Genomic DNA, 19,495 nt, shown 5'->3' with positions numbered 1-19,495 from the left:
ACTCCCTAAATCTTGTAATGTAAGGTTAACAATAAAGCTAAGATCTCCCTTAGAAATGTGCTTTTCTTTTCTTTTCTTTTCTTTTTTTCCTTTTTCTGAGACGGAGTTTTACTCTTGTTGCCCAGGCTGGAGTACAATGGCGCAATCTTGGCTCACTGCAACCTCCACCTCCTGGGTTCAGGCAATTCTCTTGCCTCAGCCTCCGGAGTAGCTGGGATTACAGGCGCGTACCACCATGCCGGGCAAATTTTTGCATTTTTAGTAGAGATGGGGTTTCACCATGTTGGTCAGGCTGGTCTCCAACTCCTTACCTCAGGTGATCCACCTGCCCTGGCCTCCCAAAGTACTGGGATTACAGGCATGAGCCACCATGCCTGGCCTTTCTCTTTCTTTTTTTTTTTTTAAGAGACAGGGTCTTGCTCTGTCACCCAGGCTGGAGTGCAGTGGCATGGTCACGGCTCACTGCAGCCTGCAGCCTTGACCTCCCAGGCTCAAGTGATCCTCCCACCTCAGCCTCTTGAGTAGCTGGGAGCATAGTATGTGCCACTACACCCAGCTGATTTTAAAATTTTTTGTAGAGAGGGATCTCACTTTGTTGCCCAGGCTAGTCTTGAACTCCTAGATTCAAGTGATCCTCCCACCTTGGCCTCCCAAAGTGTTGGGATTACAGGTATGAGCCATCACTCCTGGCCTGCAATGTGTTTTTAAGCCTATCTTGGTAACATATAATGGTCTACAAAATCTGAAAGAGACTTGTTATTTTGTAACAATTCTGGAAATTATTTTAGATTTAAATTATTTACAGGCTAAGTGCAGTGGTTCACTCCTTTAACCCCAGCACTTCGGGAGAGCCAAAACAGGTGGATTGCCTGAGCTCAGGTGTTCGAGACCAGTCTGGGCAACATGATGAAGCCCTATCTCTACAAAAAATACAAAAATTAGCCAGGCGTGGTGGTGCATACCTGTGGTCCCAGCTACTTGGGAGGCTGAAGTGGGAGGATCCCTTGAACCAGGGAGGTCAGGGCTGCATGCTGCAGTGAGCTGTGATCGTGCCACTGCACTCTAGCCTGGGTGACAGAGCAAGACCCTCTCTCCTATGACATTTATTAAATATAAAGTAAATTTTGATTTCTAAGTATCCATTTTAATTTCCTAAGATTTTGTGTGCTATACATACTTAAATATGAAACATTAACATTATAAGAGAACTTAGGATTCTTTGTGGCATATTATTTGTTGGCAATATTTTTACAGTACAACCTTGACATTTAATGTTAAATTAGGTATTGTATACTCTTGTCCTTCAGCTTTCATAGATAATCTGCATCATCTTTGTAAGCATCTTGATTTTAGAGAAGATGAAACAGATGTAAAAGCAGTTCTTGGAACTTTATTAAATTTAATGGAAGATCCAGACAAAGATGTAAGAGTGGCTTTTAGTGGAAATATCAAGCATATATTGGAATCCTTGGACTCTGAAGATGGATTTATAAAGGAGGTTGATAATTTTTGTTCTTAACAGTTAGATTACATCAGCCTAGCTCTAAAAATTTCTTTAACCAGTTAATTTTGTTGTTCTAGCTTTTTGTCTTAAGAATGAAGGAAGCATATACACATGCCCAAATATCAAGAAATTATGAGCTGAAGGATACCTTGATTCTTACAACAGGGGATATTGGAAGGTATACTTGGCAGCATTTGTATTCTTCCTTATTTATTTTGGCCATTCTCGTTTTTTATTTGCTTGCTGTTAAAAATGGTGATATGATATTTGTGAAATTATAGACAAAATGTGAGTCAACATGAATGTTTTCTTAGATTTCCATTTGTTTCTGGGATATTGGAGATACGAGTGTGTGTGTGTGTGTGTGTGTGTGTGTGTATTCATATGCATGTTGTTTTTAATTTTAGGGCCGCAAAAGGAGATTTGGTACCTTTTGCACTCTTGCACTTACTGCATTGTTTGTTATCCAAGTCAGCATCTGTCTCTGGAGCAGCATACACAGAAATTAGAGCTCTGGTTGCAGCTAAAAGTGTTAAACTGCAAAATTTTTTCAGCCAGTATAAGAAACCCATTTGTCAGGTAAGAGTGAGCATTTGTCTTGATTATAGGCAACAGTGGTACTTTTTAAGAGTTACAAAAAAGAAGAATATTTATACATGTTTTATTTTGCTTGCTTTTCTTTTTTCTTCACTTTTATTTTAAGTTCAGGGGTATATTACGTGTGTACAGGTTTGCTACATAGGTAAACATGTGCCATGGAGGTTTGCTGCACAGGTCATCTCATCACCTAGGTATAAGCCCAGCATCCATTAGCTATTATTTGTGATACACTCCCTTCCTCCGCCCCCCTGACAGGCCCCAGTGTGTGTTGTTCCCTCAATGTGTCCATGTGTTCTCATCATTCAGCTCCTACTTATAAGTGAGAACGTGTGGTGTTTGGTTTTCTGTTCCTGTGTTAGTTTGCTGAGGATAATGGCTTCCAATTCCATTAATGTCCCTGCAAAGGACATGATCTTGTTCCTTTTTGTGGCTGTATAGTATTCCATGGTATATATGTACCACATTTTCTTTATCCAGTCTATCATTGATGGACATTTAGGTTAACTCCATGATTTTGCTTTTTTTTTTTTTTTTTGAGATGGAATTTTGCTCTGTTGTCCAGGCTGCAGTGCAATGATGCAATCTCAGTTCAGTGCAACCTTCACCTCCCAGGTTCAAGGGATTCTCCTGCCTCAGCCTCCCTAGTAACTGGTATTATAGGTGCCTGCCACCACGCCTGGCTAATTTTTGTATTTTTAGTAGAGATGAGGTGTCACCATGTTGGCCAGGTTGGTCTCGAACTCCTAACCTCAAGTGATCCACCTGTCTCAGCCTCCCAAAATGCTAGGATTACAGGCATGAGCCAACGCACCTGGCCAACTTTACTATTGTAAATGGTGCTGCAGTGAACCTACATGTGCATGTACCTTTCTTACAGAATGATTTATGTTCCTTTGGATATATACCCAGTAGCGGGATTGCTGGGTCAAATGGTATTTCTGCCTCTGGGTCTTTGAGGAATTGCCACACTGTCTTCCACAATGGTTTAACTAATTTACACTCCCGCCAACAGTATAAAAGCATTCCTTCTTCTCCGAAACCTTGCCAGTGTCTGTTTTTTGACTTTTTAATAATAGCCATACTGACTGGCGTGAGATGGTATCTCATTGTAGTTTTGACCAGTGATGTTGAGCTTTTTTTCATGTTCGTTGGCTGGCTGCATGTATGTCTTCTTTGGAGAAGAGTCTGTTTATGTCCTTTACCTACTTTTTAATGGGGTTGTTTTTTTCATGTACATTTGTTTAAGTTCTTTGTAGACTCTGTATATTAGACCTCTGTCAGATGAATAGATTGCAGAAATTTTCTCCCATTCTGTAAGTTGTCTGTCCACTCTGATGATAGTTTATTTTACTGTGCAGAAGCTCTTGAGTTTAAATAGATCCTATTTGTCAATTTTTGCTTTTATTGAAATTGCTTTTGGCATTTTTGTGATGGAATCTTTGTCTCTGCCTATATCCTGAGGTATTGCCTAGATTTTCTTGTAGGATTTTTATAGTTTTGAGTTTCACATTTAAGTCTTTAATCCATCTTGAGTTAATTTTTGTATATGGTATGAGGAAGCGGTCCAGTTTCAATTTTCTGCATATAGCTAGTCAGTTCTCCAAACCATTTATTAAATAGAGAATCCTTTCCCTGTTGCTTGTTTTCATCAGGTTAATCAAAGATTGGATGGTTGTAGATGTGTCATCGAATTTCTGAGTTATCTAATCTGTTCCATTTGCTTTTTAAAAGTTTTATTTTATTTTTTGTTTTAAATATTTCTTAGAGACCAAGTTTTACTCTGTTGTCCAGGCAACATACAGTGATCATGGAGTGGCGTGATCATAACTCATTGAAGCCTCTAACTCCTGGGAGTAGCTGGGTCTACAGGTGTGCACCACCACACCTAGCTATTTATTTATTTATTTATTTATTTATTTATTTATTTATTTTTAGAGATGGGGTTTTAGAGAGAGCAGCTGTATTTTGCCCAGGCTGCTCTTTAACTCCTGGCCTCAAATGATCCTCCCACCTCTGCCTCTGCAAGTGCTGGGATTACTGTCATGAGCCACTGTGCCTGGTTTTAAAAAGAAAGCATTGTGCTTGCTTTAAAAAATTATTGTTAAGACTGGACGTGGTGACTCATTTCCTGAATTCTCAGCACTATGGGAGGCCAAGGTGAGCGAATCACCTGAGGTCAGGAGTTTGAGACTAGCCTGGCTAGCATGGTGAAACCCCATCTCTACTAAAAATACAAAAATTAACCAGGCATGGGGATGAGCACCTGTAATCCCAGCTACTCAGGAGGCTGAGGCAGAAGAATCGCCTGAACCCAGGAGGTGGCCGTTACAGTGAGCCGAGATCGCACCACTGTGCTCCAGCCTGGGTGACAGAGCGAGACTCTGTCTAAAAGAAAAAAAAAATAATAATTGTTAAAAAGGATGTATTTAGTTTATTTAATAGAACTGAAATCTTGCCATTTTTATATTTTAGGATATTGGTCTGAAGATACAGGTTATAAATGGGAGAGGAAGAAAATCATCTTATAATGATGTATACCCTTTTAGTGATAGTAAACTCTTTTACGCCTTGATACTATGTTATATGACACTTTGTTTTAAATATATTCAATTAATGGCTGAAAAGTTAGGTTATGCTAAAATACTGAATTTATTTGTGGTATAATCCTTAGCATGATATTCAAGTTTTTTAACTAGGCCTGATTATGTCATCTGTAAAAGGCAGGTTGTGACATACTCTGCCTCATTAAGGTTGTTATAAAAATTGAATGAACCAATTCAGATAATGTAGAATACTATTTGATACTGCCCTCTATGGTAGCTTAAAAAGTATTAGTTAAAATTTCTTCTTTGTGTGAAAACTAACAATAAAATGGTTTTTGCTCTAGTTTTTGGTAGAATCCCTTCACTCTAGTCAGATGACAGCACTTCCGAGTACTCCATGCCAGAATGCTGACATGCGAAAACAAGATGTGGCTCACCAAAGAGAAATGGCTTTAAATACCTTGTCTGAAATTGCCAACGTTTTCGACTTTCCTGATCTTAATCGTTTTCTTACTGTAAGTTGCAACATATAGTTCACTTGAGATTTGCAATTCAGTATTTTGTTCATGCCGTTTTAGATTTTGACTTTGATACTAGATTATTGCTTATGCTGTAAAACTTAAGTTTAAATGGATTTGAGTCATTGTTCTTTATGGTTAGCTGTCCTGAAAAGTTAATACTAATTGAATAATGCTAATCAATTCAGTTAGCTATTTGAGCCCTTATGTCTTTGGTGCTATGATTTTTTCCATTGGTAATTTGAAGTCTAATATGATCATTTCTACTCGTAAGGCGTTGGAATAATAAAGTATAAAATTGTAGTGGTATAAATGATCTACTATGACATATTTTATAGTATGGAGTGGTTTAGGAAGCCTTTGAAAAGTCATTGGGTTCAGAAAAAAAATGTTCTACCACTTCAGTTTAGAAAAAAAAAAAAGAAATTGGTGCTGAGGTTTACAAATGATAAAATAGATTATCTTTTAACCTTTTCACAAAGGCAAAGTTTATTGTTACTCTTAATTAATAAGTTATAATAGCAATTCATGCAGAATATTTCTCTACAGCATTACTATAGTTTAGCAAACATAAATTGCTTATAAATTGGTCAAATACTGGAAGGAAATATGTTAGTATGTGGGGAGGACCACAAAGACATTCATACATTTTCATTCACTCACTCTACTCTGGGAATCGAAAAGCAAAGATATTTATTATAACATTATCCAAGTAGCAAAAGAAAACAAAAGCAAAACTCTGAGTAGAAACTAAATGTCTTAATTTTAGGTAGGTGGATATTATGTAACCATTAACATCATAAATTATTATAACATTGAAGAAACTACCTTATAATATTACAACAATCTTATAATGTTAATATTAAGTTGCAAGGTAAAGTAGAAGTACCATATAAGTGTCTCTGAGGGCAGAACTTGGGTCTTGTTCACTATCACATCTCCAGTGCTTAGGATACTAACTGACATGTGTGCTTAGGATAGTAACTGACATGTAATAAGTACATGTAGAATGAATAAATGCAAGTCCATTTCTCTTATCTTTGGATTTTGTATATATTTTATTAAAAACGTCTTAAAGGAATAGACAAAAATGAATTGTTGCAGTATTGGGATGGTGTGTGTGTTAAAAGATTTTTTTATATATGTTACAACATCAACTCTTAAATTTAAAAAATGTCTTTAAAAACTGCATTTATGGTTACTCTTGCTTATTCTTTAAATACAAGTTCAAGTAATACATTAGACTTGTAATTTCTACCTCAGAGCATGAGTATATTTTAACACATACTCCTGAAAAATTATCTTTTTTACTTTTCCATTTGCTTATTTATTGTCTGTTTCTCTACCTTTTTACAATGTAAGATCTGTGCCATCAGGTACCTTGCCTATTTTGTTTACTGCTATGTGCAGTGCCTGAATCATAGCAAATTGCCCAGTAAATATCATTTGAGTGAATAAATGGTAAATCTGAATTCAAATACAAGTCCTACATGGACTCCAAATATGTGTGGCATTTAAAAATATTTTTGCACGTAGCTTATGTGAATATTTTTTTCAGCCAGACAAATGTACTTTTTGGTAATTGTTGCATTCTTTTTCAGAGGACATTACAAGTTCTACTACCCGATCTTGCTGCCAAAGCAAGCCCTGCAGCTTCTGCTCTCATTCGAACTTTAGGAAAACAATTAAATGTCAATCGTAGAGAGATTTTAATAAACAACTTCAAATATATTTTTTCTCATTTGGTCTGTTCTTGTTCCAAAGATGAATTAGAACGTGCCCTTCATTATCTGAAGGTAATTGAATATTTCTATATATTTTACTTTTTTATATAAATTAGCATTATAGGAAAGATGTAACATTCTTCTAGGAAGGAGGGTGAGTAAATTATAGCCTGTCCTAGAAGAATGTAAGTTTAAGTGTTGTTAAATAATCTTTGTCCTGAGACTATATTAAATAGAATTCTCCTTTTGTTTTCTTTGATCATTTCACCGTAATGGGATACGATAGACAACCTTTTATAGGAGAGGTTCTCAGCCTATTTCATTATAGTACTTTTCAGTTGATTGGAGTTTTAAGTTGACTGATGATACACACTTAATTATGTACATAGGAAGAGGCAATCACCTTCAAATGCAGTATAATGTCTGTGTTTAGTTTAGTTACTTGGTGTTCTGATTACAATTTGGTCCAGTTTTTTGGTAGGTTTTACGTTTAAAATTATAACCTGTGCTGCTTTTTTTGGTGTCATATTAACAAAATATCTCTCAGGAATATGAAACCACATGGGAACAGGAAAACTATGAGAAATATGCATATAACGTTACTGTTTTCTCTGATGTTAATTTACTTCATTTGTTTCATAGTGTATGCCAACAGTACATCTCTTTCCACATGAGAGTTAGTGAATATCAAATATATTTATTCATCTTGAGAAAGTATAATACAACTGTATATTGCAGAGATAGAATGATAATAATAAGTGTTTATGGAGTATTTACTACATGTCAGAAATTGAGCTAAACAATTGATATGGGTCATTTCATGTAATCCTCACAATTACCCAATGAGATAAAGGTCCTATTCATATTTTATTTATTTATTTTGTGATGGAGTTTTGCTCTGTTGCCCAGGCTAGAGTGCAGTGGTGCGATCTCAGCTCACTGCAACCTCCACCTCCTGGGTTCAAGCGATTCTCCTGCCTCAGCCTCCTGAGTAGCTGGGATTACAGTTGTCTGCCACCAGGCCTAGCTAATTTTTGTATTTTTAGTAGAGGTGGGGTTTTGCCATGTTGGCCAGGCTGATCTCCAACTCCTGGCCACAGGTGATCCACCTGCCTTGGCCTCCCAAAGTGCTGGAATTACAGGTGTGAACCAACGCACCCAGCCAAAGGTACTATTTTTTTGGTTTTGTTTCATGGATAAGGAACTAAGGCAGAGAGAGGTTAGATTAGGTAACTTATCCAAGTCAGCATATCTGATAAATGACAGCTAGAATTTAAACTAAAACAATCTGAACAGAAAGACTGCTATAAGCCACTATACTACATTTCCTCCCAGGGTTATGTGTCCCCAGTAATGAGTTGATGATATTATAAGACCTTAGAGAAAACTAGGACTTGCTTTTTAATATTTTATTTCTATATAAAGTTGGATCACTTCACTTCATTACATATAATCCATGGGAGACCTACCAGGATAGAATAAGATTAGAATCTTTTCCAATGCCTTTTCTTAATACCATTAGTAAATCCTGTCATCTGGTCTAGAGCTCCTGATGTACTAATAGCATGTTAAAATCAGTATACTTATTTCCAGGATGTTAGTATGAAGAAAAAACCTTTTTTTAAAACATGTCTTTGGGTTAGAATGAAACAGAAATTGAACTGGGGAGCCTGTTGAGACAAGATTTCCAAGGATTGCATAATGAATTATTGCTGCGTATTGGAGAACACTATCAACAGGTTTTCAATGGTTTGTCAATACTTGCCTCATTTGCATCCAGTGATGATCCGTATCAGGGCCCAAGAGATACCATATCACCTGAACTGATGGTAAGGAATATGTTCTATGAGGTTTTCTTGTTTTTCTTCCCTTTGCAGCTTAATTATGAAATTGAAGAAACCATATTTTTGATCATTTTCTGGCTGCTAGCAATTTGTTTAAATTTTAAGTTGGTATTTTTATTTTGAAAAGGTTGATTGAAATTGCATGGTCACATGCACAAGATCATGAACACAAGATCATGTTTGTTTTCTTACAGCATTATCACAACTTTGTTTACATATTTACATATTTAGGCTATTAACAACATATATTAGCATTGGACAATGTGGACTTTTAAGTGTTTTGAGTAGATTTTATTTTTTCACGGAATAAAAATGTTGAAGTTTATTTTTCTTTACTACTTTTAAATTACGTGTATATTAGAATATGTTTGTAGCTCTCCTCTCACCCTGCCCCTCCAACTACTCTTTCCTTAGCTCAACAAATGAAACTTTTCAATTCTAACTGTAGTTTAATCCATTGTTGGATAGAAGGGAAGTTAGGAAATACGTTCTCTATTTTAAATCTTTCTCTACCATAAATTTGTATTTGAAATCACTTTACTGTTTATCTTAAAAATATATATAAATCCTCAGAATTGAATTATTATTTTTTCTTTCAACTGCCTTCATTCCTGTAAGAGACTTAAAGGACTATTGGCAAAATATTTTAACCCATTTATGCCAGAGGTTGCAAATTTTTTTTTTTTGTGAAAAATCAGACCTTGGTGATGACCTTGAGCAGTAGGATATAAATAACTTCCACAAGCTTGCCGTTCCAATAATGGAATGCTAGGCATCAGTTCATTAAGAGAGATTTTTATCTCTGGTTTCTCATTTCCCATTCTAGTCTGGCTCTTTTCTCACTTCTATGAAATTCGTTTTTTCAGGATCACCAACAGTCTTCTTGGCTATTAAATCTCATAGTCACTTCTCTGTCCTATCTTATTCAACCTTTCGGTATCATTCAATACAATTGGCCATCCTTTCCTACGTGACATCTGTGATACCACATTGTCTTGATTTTTCTTTTTTGCTTCACTGTTCACTCATGTTTAGGCTTCTTTACTGGCTTTTTCCCTGTAAACTATCTACTTTATCCTCTAAATGTTAGAATAACTCAGGACTATGTAACTGGCTGTTTTTCTTCAGTCATCATTCTCTCCTTTAATGATCTTCTTTGATCTTTTTCTTTAATATGAGTTATATTTTGGGAATTTTTAGTTGAAATTTCAGTCCAGACTGCCCCTGAGCTTGGTTTATATAGGTTAGTTTCTGGGAGGATACAGATGGCATACACACAAACGTTTACACAGAAATAGTTTAACAAAGGGGCTACTTTTAGTGACGTGGCAAGGTTAAGGAAACCAGCAAGGAATGTTAAGGAACCCAGGTACTACAAACAGCAGAAAACTTAATCCCCCCACTTAGTTCTGGGAAAGGGGAAGAAATAGTGTTACTAGAACCTGATTGAGAGCCAGAACCATGAGGGGAGTCCTCTCATTGTAGAGGAATGTAGCCACTGCCAGAACTACCTCAAACCACAGAGCAGGAAATATGAAAACCATACTCTGTCCTCCTACCCTCTGTTCTAGTGGTATTTCCTGCTGACTGAATTCAGTGGAAAGCCAGAGGGCAAGGGATCCTAAGTAATGCGGTCTGGTCAGTGTCCCAGGTACGGAGAAGGGCAGAAGGCGGCAAAGAATAGACCTGAGGATGAGAGAGGATGGCAAACAGATATTCACCTTTTCATCATCTCTACTCTCATGTCTTATAGGCATCTCAAACAATTCCAAATATAATATGTTCATTAGACATCTTTATTTTCCCTTTCTAACCTGTTTTTCTCCCATTCTTTCCCATCTCAGTAATGGTACCATCTACCTAGTTGCATGAGTCAAAACCTGAGAAGCATTTGTGAGCCCTCCATTTCCTTTATCCTTTTATAATCGAACAATGGGCAAATGCTATCAAATCTCTCCAAAATATATCTTTTTCATTTCTGCCACCACCACCCTTACACAAATAACCATCATCTTTCTTGGGACAACTGTGAACGCCTCCTAATGATTCTGTCCTTTCATTCTTCCCTCTCTACAATTAATTATTTATACAGCCTTTGGAGTGCTCTTTTTACAAACTCATATCATTCCCCTGATTAAATTCCTTCTATGATTTTCATTGCCTTTAACATAAAATAAAATCTGTAAGGCCATACATGATCTGCCTACCTTTCTACTCTCACATGGTACAACCCATTTCTTCCTTTCTCCCTGTATTTCAACATGGTTTCCTTTGTGTTTCTTAAACGTGCCAAAGTTTTTCCTGCTTCGAGACCTAGGATGGTCTGTCTACTTGGAATAATATCCTGGATCTTTCTCATTCTTTAGATTTCAAGAGTTTCCTAAATACCCTGTCTCAACTCCCTTACCACATTTCTTGTCTATCACAGGATCGTGTTTATTTTCTTATAGCATTATCACAACTTTGTTTACATACTTACTTATTTAGTGTCTTCCGTTCATACTAGTCTACCATGTAAGCTAATGAGAGAGAATGACTTTGCTTATCTTGTACACCTGTACCCAGCACAGGATTCTAGGCATATGTAATAAGTATTTGGTGATAGATAATATATTGGTAGATAGATAAAGTCAAATAATTGTTTGAGCGCAAGAAGTTTAATATTGGAATGTTAACATAATGTGATCCTTATCTGCTTTTTATTTAAGCAATATAGGCTGGAACCATACAATTAGTGAATTGTGGCTTACTATGCCAAAGTTGACTCTCAATCTAAATCAGAAGTTTGCAGAACAAAATGCAATTTTAGGCATTAAACACCAGATGATTTCCGGTGCTAGGCAAGATAAAGATTTATCCTGACATCTAATCTGGAGAGACTTGTAGGATACCTCACTCCTCTCTATTATATGGTAGCACACACCCTCCTACCCTTCTCTTGGTAATGCATGGAACCTGAAGATACCTAAATCAGATGCCTCAACATCAAGCAGTGCAACTTCTTATAGAGTTCAAAATGCTTTAGTTGCTACTCATTCCCAGCTCTTTTTTTTTTTTTTGGCTCCTTTCTTCTGTCTGTACATAAAGACATGAAACAGAAGAATATTCTTTACAGAGTGGTCACATTCTCAGTTTGTAATAATATGAACAAATTGATTTAATACTTAACCATATACTAAGTCCTTAGTGAATGATATCTTTTTTTTTTTTTGGAAGCAGGGTTTTGCTCTGTCATCCAGGCTGGACTGCAGTGGCACAATCTCAGCTCACTGCAACCTCTGCCTCTGGCGCTTAAGCGATCTTCCCACCTCAGCCTCCTGAGTAGCTGGGACCACAGGTGTGTGCCACCATGTCTGGCTAATTTTTTTGTAGAAACGCCATGTTACCCAGGCTGATCTCAAACTCCTGAGCTCATGTAATCCACTTGCCTCAGCCTCCCAAATTGCTAGGATTATAGGGGTGAGCCACCGCACCTGGCCAATAAATGGTATCTTATTTAGCCTTTACAACAGCTCTATGCAGTAGGTGGTTTTATTGTTCACATTTTACAGACTTGGAAGAATTAAGTAACTTATAGATGATCACACATTAGGAAGTGTCAAAATTAAGATTCAAACCTAGATTTGGCTGACTTAAAGCCCATGCCCTCTCCTCCAGGACCGTCTCTTAAGAAAGTATTAACTCAGCTGAGCACAGTGGCTTATACCTGTAATCCCAGCACTCTGGGAGGCCAAAGCAGGAGGATGGCTTGAGCCCAGGAGTTTGAGACCAGCCTGGGCAACATGGCAAAACCCCATCTCTACAAAAAATGCAAAAAATTAGCTGGGCATGGTGGTGCATGCCTGTAGTTACAGGGACTCAGGAGGCTGAGCTGGGAGGATTGGTTGAGTCTAGGAGGTTGAGGCTGCAGTGAGTTGTGATTGTGCCACTGCGCTTCAGCCTAGGTGACCGAGACCCTGTCGCGAGAGAGAGAGATTGAGAGAGGAAGAAAAGAAGAGAAGAGAAAAAAAAAGACAAAGGAGGAAAGAAAGTAGTAGGAAGGAAGGAAGGAACTCTAAGAAAAAAGAAAAAGGAGGAAAGAAAGAAAAAGAGGGAGGGAGGGAGAAAGGAAGGAATGAAGGAAAGAACCCTGTTTAAGAAAAAGAGGAAGAAAGAAGAAAGAGAGAGGAAGGAAGCAAATGAAGGAGGAATGGAAGAGAAGGAGGGAGGAAGGGAAGGAGGGAGGAAGGAAGGGAAGAGGGGAGGAAGGAAGGGACGGACGGAGGGAGGGAGAGAGGGAGGAAGGGAGGGAAGAAGGAAGGAAAGGAAGGAAAGAAGGAAGGAAGGAAGGAAGGAACTAAGGAAGGAAAGAAGGAAGGAAGGAAGGAAGGAACTAAGGAAGGAATTCTATTTACTTCAGGAAACCTAAAGTGTCATGGATGATAACATCTAGCCTGCAACTTTTGATGCCCATGGTCTTGTGCCTCTTTTCCCCTATTACTTCTGGGGATATTATCCCCTATGTCAGATCATTTTTCTGGTGGGATACCCTTTCCTTAATCGTACTTTTCTACCTTAGCTCTAAATGTCATAGAATAAGGACAGTCCCTTTCCTTTCTCTATTCTTTTCTTTCTTCTTTTCCTCTCCACTCCATATCCTGAAATGAATCAGATCCTGAGGATCCCACCCCAGCTCACTCCATGATTAAAAAACTTACCATTTTCTCCTTGTACTATACATTTAATCATATTTTTTCAAGGTGACTATAAATCATTTCATTAGTTTCTTTAAATACTACGTGTGAAGATATATGTTTTTGGAGAAACTTAATTCACCAAGTCTTTATTTCCAATATGCTAATCTAGTTAAGTAAAATATAAATGACATTAATTAAATAATTAAAATGTCAACTTAAGAAATTCAATCTGTATAAAGCTTACATATTATCCGTTTTTATTTCTTAGGCTGATTATTTACAACCCAAATTGTTGGGCATTTTGGCTTTTTTTAACATGCAGTTACTGAGCTCTAGTGTTGGCATTGAAGATAAGAAAATGGTAAGTGGCGATAGTTGAGTTCCAAAGTGCTAAGATAGAATTCATATAGAATATAGATAAATTCTGCATCTAGCTACAAACATTCAAAGATGAGAAATAATCAAACATGACATTCTCTATTGCTGAAGAACTTATATAAGCTTTTTGGGAATCTTAAAAATTGGAATTGTATTCGTTTCATTTCTTTAGTTTAGGAGGGATAGAACACCCAACCCAAAGTGACTAAAAGGAATTTGTGGCTGTGTTACTAAAAGCGTAAGGATAATGTAGCTTTGGGCATAACTTGATTTTGGACTCAAAAAAGTTCTCAGAGTCAGTCTGTTGGCTCAGATTCACCTGGATTGGCTCTGTACTTAAGAGTCAGGTAATGACCTCAATGGCTTCAAGCTCACGTCATCACAACATCTAGTCCAGCATTTGAAGAAAGAGACTAGCAATCACTGAAAACTCAAACAAAAGTTGCATCATTGAGTCTCCTTGGTTTAGATTGATCTAGTGTGGGTCATGGCCCATAGTGTTTTTGAACACCAGAAATCTTAGGTTATTATAATGTAAAGCAACTTTATGTTTAAATGCTTGTGCCACAATGAAGTTTCATTATGACTGCTACAATAGTTGGCCACCATTGGAAATTTTTGTCCTAAAGATTGGAGTAAAATTTTAGATATTGATAGAATTTCCCTTTCTGTTGCTTTCCACCTCTGCAGTCAGTAAGATTACAATAAAAACAAACAAACAAAAAACACCTATGAATGGAAGCTTTTATTTCAGTGTATACTACTCCCCTCCTCTTTTTTTTAAATAATCTTAAGGAGTCAAGAAAGACATATGATACCATATTAAACTCTGCAAATTTCAGCAACCAATGCCTGTTCTTTTGGTGTCAACTAGTAAATTTAATCCCCCAACCAACTACTATTCTATCTACATGGCTGCTTTCTTATTATTTCTCCAATTGCTATCCTAAGTGAGAGAATCACCTTGATGAATCTAAGAAAACTAGAGTTTGTCTTGTAAACCATAAAGAGCTTGCATGTTTTGGCATATAAAGTCAACCAGAGAGTTTCTTTACCCCTTCATTATAAACTGGAGCTGCTGGTAACAGGTCTGGTTCTGTGTTTTTCATGTGTTTCATTTTCTGAGTATATCATTAATTATTTATTTGCTAAATTCAGGACATCTTGAATTTAATATCATTAGGACAAAAATTTCCTTAACTATTGATCACTATGAAGTATTCCATTTACTTCAAAAATTTTTATATGGTCTCAAATTAAAATGATTTTAATTCAGCTTGTTTTATGTATGCATATGGCAGTTTGGGATAGATATGAAAGAAATTAAACAATATGCATTATACCTTTAATACATTAGAAATTTTACCATTCTAGACAAATATTGGGCCAAAATGACAAATCACCTTCAAGGGAAAAAACAAAACAAAAAAGAACTCAACTTGTATTTTTCACATTTATAATTCCCACATAAGACATAAGCAATTGGACGAAACAAACTGGCCAACATTGATTCGATCTTTTGTGTTATCTGAGAATAGATGGCCCCTGATATTGGATGGGAAGCACTTGTCCTTAGGGCTCATCTGCTTCTGGCAGCATGTTTGTAAGCTTTATTCTGAAGCGCTACTTAACTCTATAGGCCTTGAACAGTTTGATGTCTTTGATGAAGTTAATGGGACCCAAACATGTCAGCTCTGTGAGGGTGAAGATGATGACCACACTGAGAACTGGCCTTCGATTCAAGGATGATTTTCCTGAATTGTGTTGCAGGTAAATGACTGCCTGAGTTAATTATTATTATTATTATTTTTTTTTTTTTTTGCATTTTCCAGTAGCACTAACTTGAATTCTTATCTCTTTGAAGGAAATTGGGTTCAAGTAATAAATAATTAAGGGAGCAAGACTATTTGTATTGAAAACAGAACATATTTACTTCTTTTAAAACATTTTACCATGAAAATCTTTTAACATACTGGGAAATAGAAGAGTTATCAATGAACCTCAATACCTGTTTCCCAACCTTGGCAGTTATCAACATTGCTAGTTTTTTCTAATCCGCTTCTACCTTTTTGATTGTTAGTTGGGGTATATTACAGAAGATCCAAGAATCATATCATTGTACTTGTAAATACTTTAGATGTATCTAATGGATGAGGGCATCTAAAAAATAACCTTCATGAATTGTTATACTTAGCAGGATTAATAGAAATATCTAATCTAAAACTCAGTCCTTATTCACATTTCCTCCAGTTGTCTCAAAGGTGTTTTTCCCAAAGATATTGTATATCATGTTGTAGATGCCATTTCCCAGAGATGTTTGTATGTATCATTGTTTCTTGAGTTAGACATAAATGAAGTTTACATACATGTATTTGGTTGCCTGGCTCCTTAAGTGCCTCTTGTAAACAACCTCATCCCTTAAATTCCCTACCCACACATTTTACTTATTTTAGGCTGTTAAGATTTTAGGATGTGGGATTTGACGAATAGCTAATTTAACTTTTCCCTCTATCTTTTCTTTCATCCCTGTTTTTTCTATAAATGGGTACCTAGATATAGATGCTGGATTAGATTTAGGTTCAATTTATTATTATAACATGCCTTATAGGTGAGGCTTTGTGCTTCTCTTGTGGCACAGTATGAGCCACATAATAACATCTAGTTGTCCACTTTTAGTAATGGTAAGATTAGACAGTAGGTTTTATCAACCTGAATCCCTTTATTATAAAATTCCTCATTAATCTTTCATCTGATGATTTTAGCATTAATTAATGATCATTGTCTAAGTCCATTATTTCATTACAGTTGATAAAATAGTGATTTTCTAATTTTATTATTCCTTCTGTATTTACTAGGTGGGATTATTCTTAAAATTTCTCATAAAATTTGCCTAGCCGGGCATGATTGTACATATCTGTAGTCCCAGCTGCTTAGGAAGGTGAGGCAGAAGGATCACTTGAGTTTGAGTCTAGCTTGGGCAACATAGCAGGACCTTGTCTTTAAAAACAAAACAACTATAGTTCATGTAGGAAAAGCAGTTCATAATTACTTGAATATTTCCTTTTAGTTAATCAATTTAGGAATATAGGTTTGTGCTGTAGCAACCTCCAGTGAAGTTTTTCTTCTTTTATAATATCATTTTGATTACATAGATTTTTATAAGTTTGATTAATTTTATCCATTAAAATCACTAGCCTTTTTTATTGCTGAAATTGTCCCATCTTAAGCAAGTAGAAATCCTTTCAAGTTGGCATCTATGAGTTTTGATATGACCTCCATTAATCTCTTATAGATTTTCTGCTTTTGGGCATGACAAGATGACCCGGGCTCATCTTGAACATTTCCTGCCCCTGACTTAAAATTAGCGATTTCTTCAAGGAACCCTAGCTTGGGTTCCTTTGAGCCCAGATTAATTCCCAGTATAGGCACTCATTGGGCCTACTGTCATTGCTTCTAAGTCTTAAGTGAATATAGCTACTAGAAAATTTTTATAAAGAGAAAAAGATTTTGAGTTTATATGTATATATATATATGTATATTTCCAATACAATAAAGATCACATAGTTTTGACTTAACTCTTTTGTTTTACATTATATTTCTTTCCGGTTATTCTGTCTTTGTTCCTAATGACTTATATTATACATTTATGTAATTTTTCTTTCTGTATACATATATATGTCTTTAAAGTGACAATTTCAATATTACTACAAACAGTAAGACTGGTGAGTGCAGTTTAAGCTTCTTGGAGGCTCTTTTTGTCAATAAAATATATCCTGTTAGAGATGTATAGTCAGAATATGTTTTAAAATCATGTGAAGTAATTATTTTCTGTGTGCATGTGCTACCAACTTAATATTTAGTTATGTTCACTTGTTTCAGTTTGTTAAAAATTTTTAAGGGTTGCTTTTCCCCTCTATTTTATTTAATTTAAAAATTATATAAAACATTTGCATAGTCCCAAATTCAAATCTGTGTAACAAATTATAGTCGGAAATCTAGATTCCAGTTTTGACCTCTACAGATATCTATTTTTATTAATTTTTGTGTATCCACTCTTTGTAAAAGAATAAGCAAATGCACACACACACTTTTTTTTTTGTATTAATTCTGCCCCAAACACTGTTTTTCCCCTTGCTTTTTTGACTTCATATAATTTGGATATCACTTTATTTGAATTTATAGCACTGATCTTTGCTTTAAAGCTGCCTTTTAATCTATTGTTTGTATATATCGTGTGTCTTCAACTAATAACTAATTGATAGAGCTTTACAAATAATAAAACTAATTGGACTTAATTTCTATTTGTTTTTTCACATAGAGCTTGGGACTGCTTTGTTCGTTGCCTGGATCATGCTTGTCTGGGCTCCCTTCTCAGTCATGTAATAGTAGCTTTGTTACCTCTTATACACATCCAGCCTAAAGAAACTGCAGCTATCTTTCACTACCTCATAATTGAAAACAGGTATTGTAACTGAAATTAAAGTAAAATAATAACTTTTTAAACTGTATTTTTATGTCTCAAGGTATTAAAATTACCAATGGTACTGTGGAACTGTCACTTTTTTGAATTTCAGGGTTCATCAGTAACAAAAGTAATTGGCATGTAATTACATATTGACATGATGCTATTTCAGTTGTGGCATTGCTTCTATTATAATTATTTCTAAAACTCACTAATTAATAGGTCAGCAGTTAAAAATTATTTTTCATTAATTCTGTAAGTGTGAAACCTGATTTACCTTTGTTTTCACAGTCAAAAGGCAGACAGTTGAATAGCATGAGAAAGGTTAGGCGAAATACCTACTTCCTGCAGCTTACCTTAGTTGAAATCTTTATTACTTCATTGCATTAAGCTTTGAACTAGCCTCTCTTCCTTTAAGCTTTTATCACTTTTCTTGATATTGTTACTAGAACTGTGTTTTAAAAATATCTCTTTATTGGTGTCATTCCGGCATACAAAGGCATTCTGAGATTCTCCATGTCCTAATTGACAAATTCCAAATTACTTAGCCTGATATTGAAGGCTTTCTAAAAATCTAGCCACAGACTATTTCTTACTATCTTCCCCCATAATTTTTCAAAACAGGCATTAGGCTATAGCCAATGTGGACTACTATTGACAGAACATACATCATTGTTTCCCATTTGTATTTTTGATTCAGGCTGCTTTTTAGACGGGGATGTCTTTCTATATATTTAATTTTTTTCCTGTGATTTTACTTAACGTTGTATATAATCATTCCTTTGCTTGTGAAAAGTTGGGGTTGAAGTACTCCTTATTTACCTACTCACCCATAAGCTATTGCTGGTCCCTTTAGTCAGTTGCAGTAACTATCTAATTAGGGAGAAGTCATAGAAGAAGGAAAAGTTAATGTGTTTTTATTTAATTAAAATACTTTTGTTTTTGATATTTTGTGCATGATAAAACAACAAAATCACTAAGTTAGATTTTGGGACTACTTTTCAAGTACCTTTAAAATTTGTTTTGTACATAGTCATATCTTTGCTGTTTATTACAGAAGTGTCATTTCTCTACCTTTTTCATAATCATAAGAAAAATCCCAACCAGGCATGGTGGCTCATGCCAACAATACCAACACTTTGGGAAGACAAGGCAGGAGGATTGCTTGAGGCCAGGAGCCTGGGCAACATAGTGAGAACCCCACGTCTACAAAAAATACAGAAACATTAAAAAAAAAAAAAAAAAA

At 35.8% G+C, this 19,495-nt stretch overlaps 1 protein-coding gene across 1 annotated transcript in view; it reads left to right on the top strand.

Moving 5' to 3' along the window:
• Window positions 1–19,495, top strand: part of ATR (ATR serine/threonine kinase) — a 124,397-nt gene that overhangs the window by 23,381 nt on the left and 81,521 nt on the right. The window contains exons 11-19 of the mRNA XM_012001246.1: window positions 1,308–1,498; window positions 1,582–1,682; window positions 1,912–2,083; window positions 4,992–5,162; window positions 6,767–6,961; window positions 8,533–8,718; window positions 13,678–13,770; window positions 15,427–15,557; window positions 18,106–18,249. Coding sequence (XP_011856636.1) covers window positions 1,308–1,498; window positions 1,582–1,682; window positions 1,912–2,083; window positions 4,992–5,162; window positions 6,767–6,961; window positions 8,533–8,718; window positions 13,678–13,770; window positions 15,427–15,557; window positions 18,106–18,249 — 1,384 coding nt within the window. The remainder of the gene's footprint in view (window positions 1–1,307; window positions 1,499–1,581; window positions 1,683–1,911; window positions 2,084–4,991; window positions 5,163–6,766; window positions 6,962–8,532; window positions 8,719–13,677; window positions 13,771–15,426; window positions 15,558–18,105; window positions 18,250–19,495) is intronic.

The sequence above is a fragment of the Mandrillus leucophaeus genome, unplaced genomic scaffold (assembly GCF_000951045.1).
Source record: "Mandrillus leucophaeus isolate KB7577 unplaced genomic scaffold, Mleu.le_1.0 Scaffold1176, whole genome shotgun sequence".
NCBI lineage: Eukaryota > Metazoa > Chordata > Mammalia > Primates > Cercopithecidae > Mandrillus > Mandrillus leucophaeus.
Note: the sequence above shows the minus strand (reverse complement) of the source record. Positions and strands in the feature narration are given on the sequence as shown.